Source organism: Leptonotus elevatus, chromosome 1 (genome assembly GCF_054856555.1).
Source record: "Leptonotus elevatus isolate MCC_2025b chromosome 1, RoL_Lele_1.0, whole genome shotgun sequence".
Classification (NCBI taxonomy): Eukaryota; Metazoa; Chordata; class Actinopteri; order Syngnathiformes; family Syngnathidae; genus Leptonotus; species Leptonotus elevatus.
The window spans coordinates 42,279,340-42,297,769 of NC_141239.1; the positions used below are offsets into that span (position 1 = coordinate 42,279,340).

Genomic DNA, 18,430 nt, shown 5'->3' on the forward strand with positions numbered 1-18,430 from the left:
TCGGCGTCTAAATCGGAACTCGAATCAGTAAGTGCATTAACCAAAAAAATAGTATTTTTCATCATCATCTGTGAAGTCTGAGTCTGTGTCTATGAAACAATGGGGTGACAAAATGGTGTCATAGAGCAGGGACTTAAGTGAACTAAGGAGATTAGGTGAATGGGGAACAGAGAACAAGGCGGAACCAGCCAGAGAAAAATAACCTACATGGAGGTCGGCAACGGGAGCTTCCCGCTGGGTCCGATCGTGGTCAATTCATTCTGTCAAGAGGTAATGGTGGTTACGGACCCAAATGCAGGGAAGCAGGGCAAGGAGGCAGAGGTGATGTACAAAATAGGAATTTAATTATTCAAAACAAAAGCGAACTCCAAATGGCAATGAAACAAAATGTCAAATTCATTTCTGGTTGTTATAGGTGGAGAAAAAAAAGTCTACACACCACTGTTCAAATTTCAAGTTTGTGGAATATAAAGTAATGAGACCACAATAAATAATTTCAAAACCTTTTCCACCTTAATTGTAACGTATATCATGTACAACTCAATTAAAAAGACACATTTTTTCAAGAGGGGAAATAAAAATAACTGAGATAATGTGTTAGCACAAGTGCGCAAACCTTCTCATAACAAGGAATGTGGCCCTGTTCCAAACTAACCAATCACATTCAAACTCATGTGAAATAGAACTCAGCACATATCATATTTAAAATGCCTCTGATTAACTCCAAATAATTTTTTGGTGGTTCTAGTAGGATTTTCCTGACATATTATTTTGCCTTCTACTGTAGCAGAAGCCTGAAGGTTTTGTGCTAACAATGTTGTTTAAAAAAGAATAAAAATAAATAAAACTTTGTGCGATATGGCTTTCTTCTCGCTAACTTACCCTATACCATTTGACATATGAGAAGATGCGAGATTGTTGTCATGTATACTAATAAAATCAGTAGGCCCTACTTGTCAGAATTTTCTGCAGCTCTTTCCATGTAGCTGTGGTCCTGTTGACAGCCTTTCTGACCAGTTTTCTTACCGTTGTTTCAAAAATTTTGGAGGGATGTCTATTTCTTAGTAAAGCCAATTCATTGTTGTGCCATATTTTATCCAGTGTTGTATGGTATATCTAATACAGTGGAAATTATTTTGTACCTGACTGATACCTTTGAATAATGAAATCCCTCTCATAAAAAATACATCTTTTATAAGTTTTTATTTTTTTCATTTAACAATCCATTAATTTATTTATTGTAAATAAAATACGAATCGACGAACCTCCATAATTAAAAAGAAATAAATGCATACATACGCGCAGGTAGGCGTAAATGTTAAAGCCTCGCGATACTTGCGCGAGAATTCTTCCGTGCGGTTGTCATTGGTTAGGCGGACGTTGACGTAAAGTGGGCGGTTCCCGGAAGAAAGGCCACAGAGCCCAACGAAGGAGGAGAAGACGGAGAAGAAGACGGCCGATGAGAGCAGCCAAAGAAGAAAAAGTGATGTAAGTGAAATCTATTTAATAATTCTTACGAACCACTGGTTGGTAACTCGAGTCGGATATCTATGAATAAATATTAGATAAACGTTGTTAACGTTTCAAACACATCTCAGTCGTAGTGGCGGGGCTGCTTCGCTAGGTAGCCGAGACCGAACCGAACGTCCAGCAACAACAAAAAAGAGCCGAATTTCATGTTTTTCGTCCGCTTATGACATCATTTTCGGCCACAATAACAAACCAGAGGAAGCGCCGAGTTATATTTTAGCTTAACGGCGTTTTTGTCATTTTGACGTTAGGCTGCTAACGTAAGCGGAATGTGAAGTTTTTTTCGGGGGCGGGGGAAGCTTCCGTCCTTCCTTCCGATATCTTTCGCCGTTATGCTCAGCTGATGATGCTAATGAGCTAGCATCGGTAAAGGAAAGTGGTCGGAGCTGACGTTGACCTGTTCGGTGGCTAGTTTTGTAGCTTGAATACATGATTCAGGAAAATTTCCAGGGTCCACGGTTACGACGACTACCGATTTACGAACGGTGCGCAATTAACTATAGAGAGAGCGCCCCCCCCCCCCCCATTCCAGACGCACTTGCATACCCGAATAGAAAAAAAAGCTTTCTATTTTTTAATTATTTTAATTTTTTACCTTTCCCACACCTTTTAAACGTATCGAAACATATTACAACAGACATAAACATTTTAAAACACACATTATATACATAATGTAACCAACAAAAACACATCGCAAGTACCAAATATATAGAAAATACTGTATGTATTGTAAGTCTACATGCATGTCCATGGTAAGGTGGCACTTGATGTTGGTGTGTCTGCATGTGAGTGGGTGAGAGCCGTGGCAGACAACAGTTTCTGTGTGAGTTTGCTCATTGTTCTTTCCGCATTTAAGAGACGTCTTAAACATGCATTGAGTGTGACTGTGACTGTCCTTTCCCACATCCTGTAACGCGCGGGCTGATCGGCCATGGATGGCACGGCGGGACAGCAAAAAAACAAAAACGGGAGAGCAAGAAAAGGATTGGCAGTTCACTGATTCACTTTATTAAAAAATAAAAACAATGGGCTCGGCAAAAAATACATTCACCGCAAAAAATAAAGAAGTGCTACACACAAAAGCAAAGAAGCGCCACCTCATGGCGCGGCGCCTCATTTCCGATTGTTACAGTGTGAGGACGTCATTGTAAGCGCGCGTACTGTAATAACCCGTAAAACACGATGGCTAAAAAGAACAGAACGTAAGCGGGTCATCGGGGAAGTTGCGTTCAAAACCCACCCATCGGAGGTGAAATTTTAAGCCTTTAAAACACATTTCCCACACGATTTTTAACACATTGTTAACCTCTTTGAACGTTTTTTTTTTTTTTTGCAAGCATAAAATATACATAGACAAGAAAGCACTGTACGAAAACCATCAATCAAGTCAAGTGATTGAAACCCCCTCCTACTAGTCACTCAATCAGCTTGACTGCCTTGTCTGGTACGTACTGTTTTTCATTAGTTTGTTTTAAATTTGTGGCCAGCAAGTGTTTTTCATCCAAATATTTACTGTATTGTGAGTGATAGTGAATGAGTGTATTCATATTCTGTATGGCTCTGTACTATCGTTACAGTCTCGATTCATATGCTGTAAAAACACAAATAAGATTTATTATTTAAGAAGCGGTTTAAATGCTGCTGGAAATTGCATTTTCACTCGCTAGTTTTCTTTGCATCTGCACTGATATTCAAATCCATTTGACTTAGCGTCAGAAGCATATTGCTAACCACGGTGTCCATTAGCCAGCCGAGATGCAGTGTGGCTACGTGGTGGCCGTTTGGCTAGAGCATTGGTATATGGCCCGGCGTCCATTTTTAATTGGCGCGCGTCACTCATTAAAAATAAATGACATTTGCAGCTAATTTATTATGTAGAGCTTTTTTTAATATGCAAAAATGCTAATGAATTATTTACAATTAAAAACGATCACCCTGCGACAGAATGGTCCTGTTTTGGTTCTGAATGTAGAGATAGGATTCAGCTCCTGTTCAGTGCACGGGTTGATATTTTCTTGTGCTATTTTCTTGTGCGTTACAGGGTCTCAACCACCTGAAAATCATACAAAATCCTTAACTATTTGTCTTAAAGAAAGCGATTAAGGTAGCAATTTTTCATCACTGTAATTATATACCAAAAATAATATGCAATTGCTTGATTGTCTGACTTTGGTCTGCTTGATAAAGTAAAAAAAAAAAAAAGAGTCAACGTTGCCTTTGCATCTTTAGTTTTTTTTTATATGTGGCCGTCGGAGGAAAATGTTTGGCCACTCCTGGGCTAGAGAATGAAGCGCTTGCGCTTCATGTCCCTTCCTAATATGTTAAGTGGGGAATATGAATACAAATAAATGTACAGTTTCTTCACCCCACAGTTCTTAACTTCATTTCCAGGGTTCACCAATTCCGGTCCTCGAGGTCCGGAGTTCTGCAGGTTTGAGATGTTTCTGCCCACTAGCACACCTGATTCATATAATCAGCTCATCAGCATGCCTGATAACGATTCTGATCTTTAGTAACAGGTGTGTTGGTAGGCGGAAAAATCTCAAACCTGCGGGACTCCGGACCTCAAGGACCGGAATTGGTGAGCCCTTTCTAAACCGAGGGCCACCATTAATCCGTTACAACCAGACAGAAAAACGCCAACCCATTTTGTTCCAAAAAAACCAGTGCTCTAGTGTACAGTATTGAGTTTGTAAAAACATACGCCAATAAATAATTAGATGCCAAGAATTAAACAGTTTGTACATCATGATTTTATAAGTCAATGCCCCCTGTCAATGTTGTTGCCTTGGCCAACACATGTATAATACAGACATATGACAAAAGGTTTTTCTCCATTTAATAACTCATTAGGCTGCTGTAATATTAGTTGTTTTTCGCAGAGGACATCTTGTTGCACACAATGCACACCTCTCCAGAGAAAATCTAAAGTCCTTCAATCTTACTTTTATGCATTTTGTAAAACGTGATTTTCTATTATTAAAAGTTGTGGATTCACAAGCAGCTTTTCATTGTTCAATGGAGCCAAATAAATCCTTTGTGAATCAATTTGAATGTCATGAGTAGCTTTTGGAAGTAGCAATTATTGTACTCAACTGTATGTTCTTTTTTGTACCGGTACATATGTTCAGCCCGAAACCTTTCTCAGATCATATTTGTTTTGGTAGATCAATTTAATAAATAAAAAAAAGCTATATTAAGTTATACAATGTGGGCTGCAACTAATGATTATTTAGCGATTGATTAATCTGTTGATTATTTTGTCGATTAGTTGATGATTCTGATTTTTCCCTTCATTTTAATTTCCATCCCTTTATTCAAAATAAGACATGATTTCAAATTGGCAATGCAGAAAACATAAATTAATTCATTGACTTGATTTAGTTACCGCTTTGGTCCATTACATTTCTCCAAAGCTAAAGCTGCTAATGTTTTATTTTGATTTGACACAAAGACAATCAGTCTGCTCTCATGGGGGACAACAGAGATTAGCCAATATTTACTCAAGTAGTGTTGTCACGATACCAAGTTAACATCCATTCGTTACTAGCAAAAAATACCACGGTAGGAAATGTTTTGAGGTAGAAATTTTAAATAGTTAACGCTCATCAATTCAACTATAAAGATTTTTTTGTAAAAGGGCTAACAATTACAATTTTAACTGTTCACATTTTTGTAAATAATTGTTCTGAAACACAATTTCATAGTTAAACCTTTTCAATATGAGACTCAGCAACAGCAACCTTTTGTGTATACGTGCAAAACAAAAAGAGTAAAACTTAAACATTGCAGTGGCAACTCTCCTGCTAGCGGTATTTTGCCGTGAACAGCTCTGATTGGTCATTTACTGGACCGAGTCATGCACTGGGAGTGGTTCCTGCCTCGCTTCACCCCATTCTGTCTTTTTACTAGAGGTGTTAGAAAAAATCGATTCGGCAATATATCGCGATATTACAGCGCGCAATTCTCGAATCTATTCGATATGCGGCCGAATCGATTTTTAGACATCAATTTTTTATGGGAATATTCAACAAAACGTCTTACTTATGGATAGGTTTCACACATTAAGCATGGAAGAATGTTATATTAATGGAACATTAAGCCTTCATATTTGATTTCAGTGCTGTTCAAACAGACTGCAACCTGTTTGTTAAATGCAGTGGCTCAGTTATAAGCCTGAATTTTCAGATGAATACATTTCCATACAAATCTTACAGTGTACATGTACAAGTTTGCTGATTAGTATTTTCTAAATTTGAGTTAAAAAAAAATCGCAATAATCAATTTATAGATTCATATCGGGATTAATCGAATCGAATCGTGACTTATGAATCGTGATATGAATCGAATCGCCAGGTACTAGGCAATTCACACCCCTACTTTTTACTGAGTTTTCATTTTGTTTTGGTGTGGTTCATTTATGCTTTTTGCTGTTGTGTGCCTGTAAAATCTTCACAGTGCACATGCTTATGAGTTTATAAGATGAGGAAACCGTCGCCGAGTTTGAGGTTGGCCACTTTTGTTGTTTAAGGCCATTGCACGTTGTCCTCTTGAAGCAGTGACACGTGTTTTATGAACTAAAAACAAGAAGAAGAAAAATCGATGTGTGGACAGTTATATAAATATTTCTGCCGCAACATTCTTGATGTCTTTGACTTGGTGTGAGGCATCACGCTTTTTTTGTCCACTTCAAAAAAATTACGAGGTATTAGATCTTTTCTGAGGTATTATTTCAGCAGTAAAGTAGACTATATACTACTATACTTATATACTTTATGTAAATGTACAGTGCAATATACTGCGAGTAAAATTAACTAATTCCAACCAATGATGATGATTCAGTCTGTTAAAAGGTGTGTGTTCTTTTTGAGTAATGAACAAAGGGAGTTAAAGCCATTTTCAGTTAATATTGTGTCTAATTAATTAATTTGATGACTTCATTATTTTCATGTACAATTAATACCTTTTTAAAAACACATTTTGCCACTTGCTGTCAACTGAAAATTACATCACATGTGCTCAAGGCTCAGGTAACAACTACGTGTCTCAGTTTGCTAATGTCACATAACCATTTGAACCCAGAAAACAGGTGAACCTTGATTGGTCATTACCTGAGCTCTGAGCATACCTGTGATGTCAAGGTATTAATTGTACGTGGAAAATAATTAAGTAATCAAATGTTCTTCAGTTATTGAATATAACAATGTAAAAATGATTAGAAAAAAAAGTCAAGATTAACTGTGATACGGGATGTTGTTGGAGTCTTCTTTTGGAATGCAGTATGTGTTGCAAAAAAAGCCGTTGGTCATTATTCTTTGACTTGTGCTAACATGAGCATGTGTGTAATACAAACTTGAGAGGCATATTCTTAGTTGTATTAGAAATCAAACGTGAACTTTCTGATCTCGTGGTGCTCTATCTAGCCTTTTCATAGAAATCAGAGGAAAAGGAAATGCCAGAGATTGTTTTTTTCTTCCCTTCTGACCTTGCTGCTAACTATGTTGATGACTTTCCTGTTTTGCTTTTCCTGTGTTATGTCACCAGGTTCCCATCCCTAAACCTCTCCCCTGAATCTCGAAAGCCCATGCTAGCCAGACAGACTGACAGCAGAGTGTTTTCTTGTTGCTGAGCTTGCACTTTTCATGAACTGCCTGTTGACAACTGAACATTTCAAACACAAAAGCTGGCAAGCGCCATTTAGATAAAATTAGAGCCACGCTTATCAGCAGTCTGCCAATCACATGCATTTTGTAATCCTAAAACAAACTACAATGTAAAACTTGTCGAAAATCAACGTTAATGACAGAAACCGACCAGTCGCATACGCATTTCGCCACAGCTATCATCTCCATTTAAGTCAATTGCGAGCCCATACCTATTTGTCACGTACGCCCTCAAACATGTCTCTTTAACTTACCAGGGTTTTTCCTGTGTACAAAATTCAGGGGCGGCCAGCTCCACCTTATTTGCTCACCACCTCCAGCCTAAGTCCTGCTTACTATTGTAGCTTCAATTGTAAAAAAATAAATATATATTTTCACTCAGTTAATAAAAAAAGAGACTTTCTGCGTTTGCACTCTTCTATTTCTACTACTGCTATGAATGGTTTAGTTGGAATTAAATTTGTAGTTTGTGTCCACATTTAGAAAGGTGATGCGTCACCGAATGCTTGACTATTGTGTAGTAGACCCTGTACAGGAGGCCATTACGAATATATCACTGGCTCCCCCCCTCTTGACAGCTCCTCCTTCCTGCCTTTTTTCCTTCTTTGTCCCACTCTCTCTCTCTCTGCCTTTCTCTCTCTCTCTCTCTCTCTCTCTCTCTCTCTCTCTCTCTCTCTCTCTCTCTCTCTCTCTCTCTCTCTCTCTCTCTCTCTCTCTCTCTCTCTCTCTCTCTCTCTCTCTCTCTCTCTCTCTCTCTCTCTCTCTCTCACTTTGACCCACTTTCCAGTGGAGGTCCATTAAGGATGCAAGAAAAGCATCCGTTGATGTGAGCAGCTCTGTACATCCCGGAAGAAAAAAAAAAACACATTTGAATGGAAAGCTATGAGCTACACACGTGGACAAAATTGTTAATGAAAGAAAAAAAAACACAGTTGTCATGGAAATAACAAATTTGAAAAAAATTAACCAATCAGAGACATCACTTTTGAATTGTGGTTCAACAGAATAATAAAAAAACAAAAAAAACTCATGAAACAGGCCTGAACAAAACAGATGGTACCACTACAAAAAATTGGGGTGCACCAATTACAATTTTCCGGCCAATCAATGATCCCCGACCTTTTAAAAAGTCTGACCTGGTGATCCTGATTTTTTTTTCTTTCTTCATAAAAGCAGCATTGTTTCACAAATATTTTTTGACTTTTTCCAGTAAAACTGACACCTTCAGTGTTCCAATCTTGTTTTATTGTAAAACGTTGAAAAATATCTGTGAAATAATACAAATGGTTTGTTTTAAGTGCACATGAAGTAGTTCTCTCAAATAAAAATGAAAAGCCCAATAGTCATCTTAGCAGAAGAAGACAGTGGCTGACTTTCAAACCTCTAAGGAAGGAGATGAGATCAGTGGAAAAGTTCGGTTTATTTTTAAGGGCTTGGCCGATCACAGATTCCCCAAAATTAAGGAAATTGGGGCCGATAAATAGGCTGGCTGATCAATCGGTGCACCCCTACAAAAAAATGGAAAATAATTTAACCATAGGGATATGTTCAACCAAAGTGTGTCCTCTAATTAGCATCACAGGTGTCTTCAAACTTCAATTAATGACAAAATCAATTGACGGATAATATGGATGGTAACAAAAGATTCCAAGACAACGTAAGAAAATAGATAAAAGGTACATCCGAGTCAGGGTACCAATCATTTTGTTCACATGTGTACCTCTCACACATACACATGGACAAAATTGTTGATACTCCTCTGTTAAAGAAAAAAACCCAGTGGTCACAAACATAGCACAAATCTGGCAAAAGTAGTAATAAATGGAAATATGTACATGAAAATTAACCAATGAAAAGCCGACATGGGTTTTGAATTATGGTTCAACTACCGTAAGTTATTTTACACAAGCAAACTAATGAAACAGGCCTGGACAAAAATGATGATTCACTTAACTTAATATTTTTGTCACTGCACTCAAACAGTTTTTGTAACTTTCAAAGAGACTTCTGCACCGCTCGGCAGGTATTTTGCCTCACTTTTCATAAACAAAACTCTAGTTCTCTTAGATTTGAAGGGTGCTTTCTCCAGACATCATGCTTCAGCTCCTCCTTTTTATGTTTGATAGGATTTAGATCAGGGCTCGTAGACGGCCACTTCAGAATAGTCCAGTGTTTTGCTCTTAGCCATTCTTGGGTGTTTTTAAGCTTTGTGTTTTAGGCCATTATCCTGTTGCAAGACCCATGACTTGCGACTGAGACCAAGTAGACAAACTACTCAAACTTAGCTACTTAAAACTATGATCATAGCCTTACGCCCATTCTTCCGTTCACGTTGAACACTTTATTCTTGAACACTATTCCTTTTGTCAAGTATAAAATAACCTTGTAAATATCACGTGAAGTTCAAGCCTCTTGCGTTTCCTTTCTTCATTTTCAAACTTAAGCATTACATTACACTCTTTATCGTATTTATTGTATCTTATGTTATTTTCACAAGTCTGGGGACTTGTTGGGCAAACCTGGGACCTCAGGGATTGTATTGTGTGCTATGCTATGTCGTGGAAATGTGTGTTGGTATGACCAAAAAAAAAAGTCTTTGGATATTTGTATCCTTGCATTTTTAGGAAAGGAAAATTCATTGATTTCTTGAAAACTCAGCTTTTTAACTAAATTGCTCCCAAAAACGCATAACTGTGTTCTATTTTAAATATTACCATGGTCTCAAAAATATATTTATATGTTTTTGTTTTTTTAATGCTAGAGCATGCAGAAGGCTTTGATGCAGAATCTGTACTGAAGAGAACGCTTGAAGCAATGGTAGTTATTACAAAAACGGCCAGCAGGTGGCAGCAGAGTATGAGATCAACCAGGCAGGCTATTTTCCCCACAGTTTTTAAACATATTTGTTAGGGGTGGGAACCTTTGAATGTCTCATGATTTGATTCGATTCCGATTTTTGGGTGTGCGGTACGATTCAGAATCGATTTTCGATTAAGAACGATTTTTGATTCACAATGATTTGATTGACAATCAGGTTTGCTTCAATTTGTAGATGTTCAAGGAATTGTAATGATCTACTCCAGTCTGACTCGCTAATGCTAATTAGTGCTCTACTCGCGGCACTTTTATCACTCAAAAGAATGTCTCCACGCTGAAAAAAAACAAACTTTTAATGGAATAACTTAATCGTGACTTTTTCCTTCTACTCTCTAATGTGGCTACAACTTAACAGTGTAGCAGACCGTGTGCAACCTCACTGCCCCTAAGTGGCCAAATTGGGTACAACATGAACAGTGCTCCCAACAAAGGCGTACACAAACAAAGGGAAGACAATTTAAAATCATTTAAATAAAATTAATTTTGGGGCATTTAAAATGGATTCTGAATGAGAACCGTGATTCTTATGATAATCGATTTTTTTGGCACACCCCTAATATTTGTGAATAATGATTAAACTTGGCTCGATTCTAATGCTAATTGCTGCAAAACGGACACACAAATAAGAGACTCTAATCTTTCTTTTGGTAGGTTCTATGTTTTTATAGCAATAGAATACAATATTCTGTGGGCTTTGCAAAATCAGTAAAAATACAGTAAAAAAACAGCCGGGAGCGAAGGGGGTTGCTTCAGTGAAAATGGCTGGCAGTGAATGAGTTAAGTATGATTTAGAAGGACAGCTACAAATTAAATGAGTAAGAAATTAAAATAAGAATATACTAAAATAGCAATTAAAACAAACACTGGGTGTTCCTGCATGATATGGCCTCTTGGGGGGAGTGCGGTGCCGTGCATCTATTGTGTACACACAATGAGAATAGAAGAAAGTTGAATGGGATCCTCCATTCACTTTAGTATTAGCGCTAGGCTAGTGATGTTTTAAAAACGAAGCATGTTTTGTATTAAATATACAGTGGATGTAATTCTTCTTGTTGTGTGTTTAGTTTTACAGTTAACTGCAACTGGGGTGTCATTAAATTGCTTAAAGGACGCTTAGGGACGGCAGAATACCATTGCTCCAGACTTGCTACAAGCAACATGGTGCATTCAGGGTACTTTCACAACATTAAGAACTTGTAAACTCACCTCACGGTTTTGCACATTAACCGTTTTTCTTCAATTATTAAGTTTTACAGATTGAGAGAAGCCAAAATCAAAATCATGCTCGAATTTCGATTAATCGTCCAGCCCTCGCTTCCTGAAACTGAGCAGCTGAAGAATAATCACTGGTATACTATACCGGTTTCAATTTGGTAGCGATTGTGTGAATTAGTGTGAGTTCCTTTAAGTATGAAACTTAAAAATGAACAAACCAAACCCTCAAAATGGCACTTTGAGATCTAAGTAGCAGACTAGCCATCTGTTTGCTAGCATTGGTGTGCTTGAGTCTTGTGATTGGCTGCTGCTGAATATTTTATGGAGGGAGTCGTGATCTCTCGTCATATGTGGAAGATTAAGCCTGGCTCAGCAGCACTTCAAGTTGATTGCATCAGCCATGATGTTTTAACTTGATCTTTCATCATGTTTGACGCCTCCCCACTCGTGCCATGTGACCGAGGTTTATCCCGACTTTTTATCATACTCAGCAGTAAAAAAACACTTCCGCTCGCATTCCACTTCCTGTGTTTCCTGTCCTGTCGCCGAGCACAGAAGCTGGCTGACCTCCACTTTTTGCAACATTTTCGTGCAAGTGCAACTTTCTAAATCGTACCAGCGAGTTCCAGGTTTTACAGCACACACTTTGCCACAAAACTCACATGCTGATGTGGTCAGAAACAGGAAGTCATGTGTTTAGTCCAGCTCCTCCTTTTTGTTAACTTGCTATATTTTGAAATTATTACTGACTTATTTGTTGAGTACTTTTTACAAAATGCTATTTTTGAACACTTTACGATGTTTATTTCATGAAAATGAAACTTATTCAATGAAACACGTAGAAATTTGACCCGCTGAACCACTGTTATTTCAGATCTTGATTTGTGCCGGTTCACAAATTGTGCATGAGACGCAGATATTAGGCAGATTTTGTGGCATTTTCTCTGTCTTGAGCTTTTTTTTCTTGACGGCTGTTGGTTCAAGTCAAGTCACAGTCGAAATAGTATTGGCAAACACAACACTGTTAGCATACTGTTTATAATGCAAACTAAAACTTACTTAGCGTTCCTTAACTAAAACATGACTTCATATTACCTGTTAAAATATAACTACAAAGCAGGTGAGGGCTATTCAGAAGACCCCCCCCCCCCCTCCCTCAAAAAAAGATTAATTAAGGAACTGTAATGCCCTTGAATGTAGGCAAGGAGAGCCACAGCCAGCAGTCTTTCAGCCTTTTACTGATTAGGACAGTTATAGACACAAAGACAAAATGACAACACTCACAAGTAGATGCTGTAGGCCACAGCTCACACCGAGACGCTCACAGAGAACTAACTGGCCAACATGACTCGAGCCCATATGGTCACTGTCGAGGCCATGCCTCTTAAAAGCACATCCAACACACGGATACCTTTATCCAAAATGTTTTGTTTTGCTTCACTAGTGTGTAATTTAAAAAAAGGCAAATTGATTTACACCAGGGGTGCCCAAGTTCGGTCCTCGTGAGCCCCTATCCAGCCCGTTTTCCATGTTTCTCTCTACTAACACACCTGATTTATGATCAGGATCGTTATCGGGCTTCTGCAAAGCTTGCTGATTAGCTGATCATTAGATTCAGCTGCGCTGCAGAAGGGAAACATTGAAAACAGGCTGAATATGGGCTCTCGAGGACCGGACTTGGGCACCACTGATCTACACAAACAAAATGTGCTGAACAAGCTGAAGCACACAACTTTACGTGGTCAGTGCAAAAGTAATGAGTCTGAATTTGACTAAATTGTCATTTATTGTATGTAACTACTTGTGTTTTTCAGTTCCCGTGGCTTGGTCTCCTCTTCTATTTGGCTCCTGCCTTAAGTGAAGCCACCGTTGCTTCTACCTTCCCCCACCCCGAATTAAGCCCCATGGCCGGACGAGGCGGACCCGCGCGGACCAACGGCGCCGCGGCAGCCAGCAACAAAATCTGCCAGTTCAAGCTGGTGCTGCTGGGTGAGTCGGCGGTGGGCAAGTCCAGCCTGGTGCTACGCTTTGTCAAAGGCCAGTTCCACGAGTACCAGGAGAGCACAATCGGAGGTGAGTTTAACCTTCACACTCCGCTAAGTCAGCGGCAGTGCTGGTCAAAGATTAAAACAAAGTGTTTAAGTATGCGCTGTGGAAGTGAGAGCTTGGTTGGTTTCCTCTGTCATGTGACAAAAACCTGAGTCAGCAGCCACCACCCATATACTTGTACAATCTTGTCATGGCCAGGCCTGTCCCCATAACCAATTTTTAAAGACGATATATTTGGGCACGAATCGTATCGTTTTTGTTTTTTAAATGCCACTGATATTGTTATGTGAGAGCTGAACTAGTTAAAGTGCATCCTTTTTAGAGTGATGGACTTATAATTCTCCAGTATATCAAACAAAAAATATGAATAAAAATAACTCACTCTGTTAAAAAAAACGACAACATTGTAATTCAACAACTAGGAACACAACACATACCTCGCAACCAGCAGTTGCTCCATGATCTGTTTCTTCTTTGGTACATTAAAGTGAAAAAAGAAGAAAGAAATCTGTTTCTTCTTCGCTTGTTGCTTCAGGTCTTTCCGGTGCACTGCTGTTGATATAGCGCCTCCATAATGGCACAACACTGCAACTGCAGTTAAAATGTATTCCAGGCGGGCTCAATCAACACAGCTGGAGCACTGTGTTGAGTGCTATCAGTGGCTCAGGCTGGAGGTGGCCGCCTCTGAATTTTGTACACAGGAAAACCCCTTAAAATCACATATCTCACTGACGGCTGGGCTGGCGAGGGTGTGCGCATGTAGCGAGTGTTACTTTTTCAACAGGCTTCATTCAATGTTGCAAAACGTTGCAATGATACTCGCCACACACATTCAAACCGTCTCTATCCTCTCAAACCCTTTTTTTTGTCACCATCAAAATGTTAACATGTTAAAAATTTGAACAAGCTGGGTTTTTTCCCGGCAGGCTTCGTTCAATGTTGCAAAACATTGCAAAGACACTCGCCACACTCTCACAAACCCTCATTTTGCCCTCAAACCGTTTTTCTTGTCACAAAGAAATTGTTAACATGTTTGTCGTTGGTCAGCAAAGGATACTCCTGTTTTTTATGCATTGACCTTTTATTCTCAGTCAACAAAATTGCCATTTTTGAGCGGATTTTTTTTTTTTTATGAGATGAAAACTTTGGCAATACCTGCTTTCCATGTATTGTTTCCTCCAAAACAAGCTGTCCAATAAAAAACATTTTATTTTTATCCGACAATGGCAGCGGCCTTCCTCACACAGACGGTATGCTTGGACGACACAACGGTCAAGTTTGAGATCTGGGACACCGCGGGCCAGGAGCGCTACCACAGTTTGGCGCCCATGTACTACAGAGGCGCCCAGGCAGCCATTGTTGTGTATGACATTACCAACACAGTGAGTGATAAGCCCAGATGGGTAGACTTTTGCTGTTCAAATGTTGACCCTTGTCCTCCCATTTGGGTTGATGATTACTTTATTGTTACAGACCTTTGCGCTTTTATGTCACTTGGTCATGTGTAGAACATAGAAATAAAATCTTATTTATGTTTTGAAACGTTTTTTTCTTACTTTTTAAAGGACACTTTCACACGTGCAAAGAACTGGGTGAAAGAGCTGCAGCGACAGGCCAGCCCAAACATTGTTATTGCTCTGGCAGGGAATAAAGCAGACTTGGCCAACAAGAGAGCTGTTGATTTGCAGGTAAAGACTGAAATGGATTTTATTTTAAATTTTTAAACGTTTTTATTTTTTGTGTAATTGCTCACTTGTGTGTCTCTGTGCTCAATTTTCGTCAGGAGGCACAAGCGTACGCAGAAGACAACAGTTTGCTCTTTATGGAGACGTCGGCTAAAACCTCCATGAATGTGAATGAGATTTTTATGGCTATTGGTAAGCATCATATTTATAATACCGCTATATGCTTTGGGGAAAGGAAATGGCCTCGTTCACCAAAGATTGGTAGGAATGTGAACGGATAGATTATTTAATTTTGTAGTTTACTGTATATTACTATGTAATTTCTATTTTGTATTTCGATCAATAGAGAAACTCGCAACATCTGGAAATAAGCTTTTTGCTGGACGGCAATAATACAAGGGTTTTTCATAACCAGGGCTGCACATAACGGGTACGCAGGTGCTCATGCGCATTATATTTGGAACGCAAATGCACATTTGGCGCTGAGACAACCGAATCTGGCGCGCACATGACTGTTAAATCTTTATCATATAGTCATTAAATCTTACAACGCGGCAACGGTGGTAGCACGTTTGGCCACTGCATAGGCGCATCTCCGACTGGCTCTCTCCGCAGCTTTGAGAGACAACGGAATGGATGAGGCTACATCGTTCTGTAACATGGCACTGAGGTATTTATCCCTCCTTTCGAGAGAGCATAGCCGTAGTATGTCTTTGCTCATCCAGGCGCGCCGTCAGGTCTGGTTGGCTCAGTCGCCCTTGCGTGTGAGCCCTCCCGGAAGGAACTGCGTCACCTCCCTGTGGTACCGGGTCATGTGTTCGGTTCTGCAGAGACGGGCTGGCTGGAGTGCACAGTGCGTGCTGATGACGCAAGGCGTAAGTTTGCTCGCCTTGCCAGGCCCTATGCTCCGTCAAACTCTAGCGGAGCTGCTCTCCCGGCCGCCCCTCTGTATGCAGTCCTTTTGGCCTACGGGGGGATATGGGCCTCGCCGTCCCTTGCAAGGACATGTCACGGACATCCGTGACGTTCGTCCCTCTGGCCCAGGGTGGGGTCAGCCCCGGGCTTCACACGCCCACGCCCCATCCCTCCCAGACCCCCAAATCCGGGAGAGCCACGGATTAAGCCAGAGGGGCTGGCAGTTGGTTCCTTTTCCTGTCGCCAGCTACATTACTTGGCTGCCTTCGCTTCGGATCCATGGGTGCTGACAACCTTGTCTCATGGGTACAGGATTCAGTTCCGACGCCGGACTCCTCTCTCCAGCCGGGTCAGAGAGACTGTCATTAGCGACCCGGAAATGGCACTGGCTTTAGATCAAGAACTAGCGACCCTCCTCGCCAAGTCCGCTATCGAAGCAGTGGATCCCTTGGCTCATCCAGGGGGATTCTACTCCCCCTACTTCCTCATACCAAAAAAGACAGGCGGATTACGCTCCATCTTGGATCTGAGAGGTCTCAACCGTTACAATGTGCTGGAGCTGCGGGCGGTGCATCTGGCCCTCATCCATTGTCTGCCCTTCGTGGCAGGGCGCCATGTCTTGGTACGTTCGAACAACACGTCCACTGTGTATCACATCAATCATCAGGGCGGGACGAGATCCGCCCAGTTGTTACGGGCCTCACGAAGGCTTCTCAGATGGGCCGCCCCCCGTCTTGCCAGCCTCAGGGCCATGTTTCTCCCGGACATTGTCAATCATTCGGCGGACTTCCTCTCCCGCCATCGTCCACCTCAGGGGGATTGGCGTCTTCACCCGGAGGTAGTGAACGCCATTTGGAATTGCTTCGGAAAAGTGACGCTAGATCTTTTTGCCTCCGAGGAGTCCAGTCACTGTCCCCTCTGGTTTTCCCTGAGGGAACGGAGCAGCCCACTAGGACAGGATGCTCTGGCACATCCCTGGCCGAGGGGCCTTCTGTATACCTTCCCACCTCTCCCCCTCATTCATCTGACCCTTCAGAGGGTCCTTCTGGACGAACGAAGCGAGCTTGTCACTCAGGACCCTCGTGTTGGTTTGAGCGAGAAGGTTCTGAGAGACACGTTTCCGGCTACGCTCCTCCTTTATACATGAGGGTCATGTCAGCCGGAACAATGGACATATCCTTTATGAATTCTTTCTCAAGTGACGCGTGCGCGTGAGGGATTTTCCGTGCTGTTTCAGCACCGCCACCTGGCGGTCGTTCGGGACTCATAGAACCGTAGTTACATACGTAACTTTCGTTTAAAAAAAAAAAAAAAAAAAAAGAAGTGCAGTAGTGCATTAAATGGCATTACATAATGTCTATCATTCAGTGTGTATTCCACATACAGTACCTGTATGTTAGGTGACAGAAAAATTATTTAGAGCGGTTTCAACAAAACATTTCCATCCATTTGTGATCCTAACAGCCAAGAAGCTCCCCAAGAACGAGCCGCAGGGCGGGGTGGGTGGCGGTGGCCGGGCCCGAGGGGGCGTGGACTTGCAGGAGGCGGCACCCCAGGGCCGCGGCGGCCAGTGTTGCGGCGGCGGCGGCGGGGGCAATTAACCCACAGAGGCTTCCTCCACATCAGATAATCCCAGCCATTTAACCATCTTGGAGAAGCGGACCAGATATGATAAGCCAGCTGTTAAGCAATGTCACAGCATTGGGACCAAAGCACTGCGGAAATTACAAACTGTTTGGCTGACGACATCATCGACCTGGCGACCAATCATGTTTTAAAGCTCCTCACCCCACTCTCCAAAACTCTCTTTTGATGGTGGACTCTTAGGGGAACAAACATCCCAGTCATAGTATTATTAAATAAATAAATCATGAAAGCTCACTTACGTTTGTTTCTGTATTTGTGTAGAAAAATAATGTAACAGATGGAGAACAGGCAGACTTCCTTCTTGATAGAAGTTGTGTAGCTGTAATTTTGTCCTTGCAATATAAGACTACCCAACCATAAAGAATAGTAACATTTCATTAACATTAACGTCACCCATGCGTAGTTTGAACAGATTTGTGGAGTTTATAACCAATCAGAAGAAAACATCTTCCCTATCTTTCTCAGCATTATTTTCTTCTGTTTCTTTTTTGTTTTGTTCCATGTCTAAATTTTGTTTACTGAATTTATGGTATTAAATGCACTGGTTCTGTCTCACCGTCTTTGTGAATCGACATGCTCGACTCTGCGTTTTCCTGTCTTATCATCTTTGTGAATCGAGTTGCTTGCTTTTGCAATTTTCATCATTTGTACTATGCGTAGAAGCGTGACTAGGAGGGTGGGAAAAAAAGAAAATGTAATTTTACCAATAAACCTGGAGACGTTATGTTTTTTCCTCAGTGTCTAATTCCTGATAAGCACATATCAGTTGGATCCAGTCTAGTTACACCAATTTTTATTTTTAAATGAAAGTTTTTTTGTTTTTAGTTCAGTTTAAAATATATTAAATAT

At 40.6% G+C, this 18,430-nt stretch overlaps 1 protein-coding gene across 1 annotated transcript; it reads left to right on the plus strand.

Annotated features, from left to right (window-relative positions):
* Positions 1 to 1,372: 1,372 nt before the first annotated feature.
* Positions 1,373 to 18,305, plus strand: rab5c (RAB5C, member RAS oncogene family). Its single transcript, XM_086059698.1, has 6 exons — positions 1,373 to 1,488; positions 13,100 to 13,358; positions 14,565 to 14,716; positions 14,900 to 15,022; positions 15,118 to 15,211; positions 17,399 to 18,305. Exons 2-6 carry the CDS (start codon positions 13,190 to 13,192, stop codon positions 17,533 to 17,535), a joined length of 675 nt encoding a protein of 224 aa, XP_085915824.1. The 5' UTR covers positions 1,373 to 1,488; positions 13,100 to 13,189; the 3' UTR covers positions 17,536 to 18,305.
* The last annotated feature ends 125 nt before the right edge of the window (positions 18,306 to 18,430 follow it).

Coding starts and splice junctions, on each gene's coding strand:
- rab5c (XM_086059698.1), top strand. CDS start 13,190: ATGGCCGGACGAGGCGGACCCGCGCGGACCAACGGCGCCGCGGCAGCC. Junction 13,359..14,564: donor CCAGGAGAGCACAATCGGAG/GTGAGTTTAACC, acceptor CGACAATGGCAG/CGGCCTTCCTCACACAGACG. Junction 14,717..14,899: donor TGTATGACATTACCAACACA/GTGAGTGATAAG, acceptor TACTTTTTAAAG/GACACTTTCACACGTGCAAA.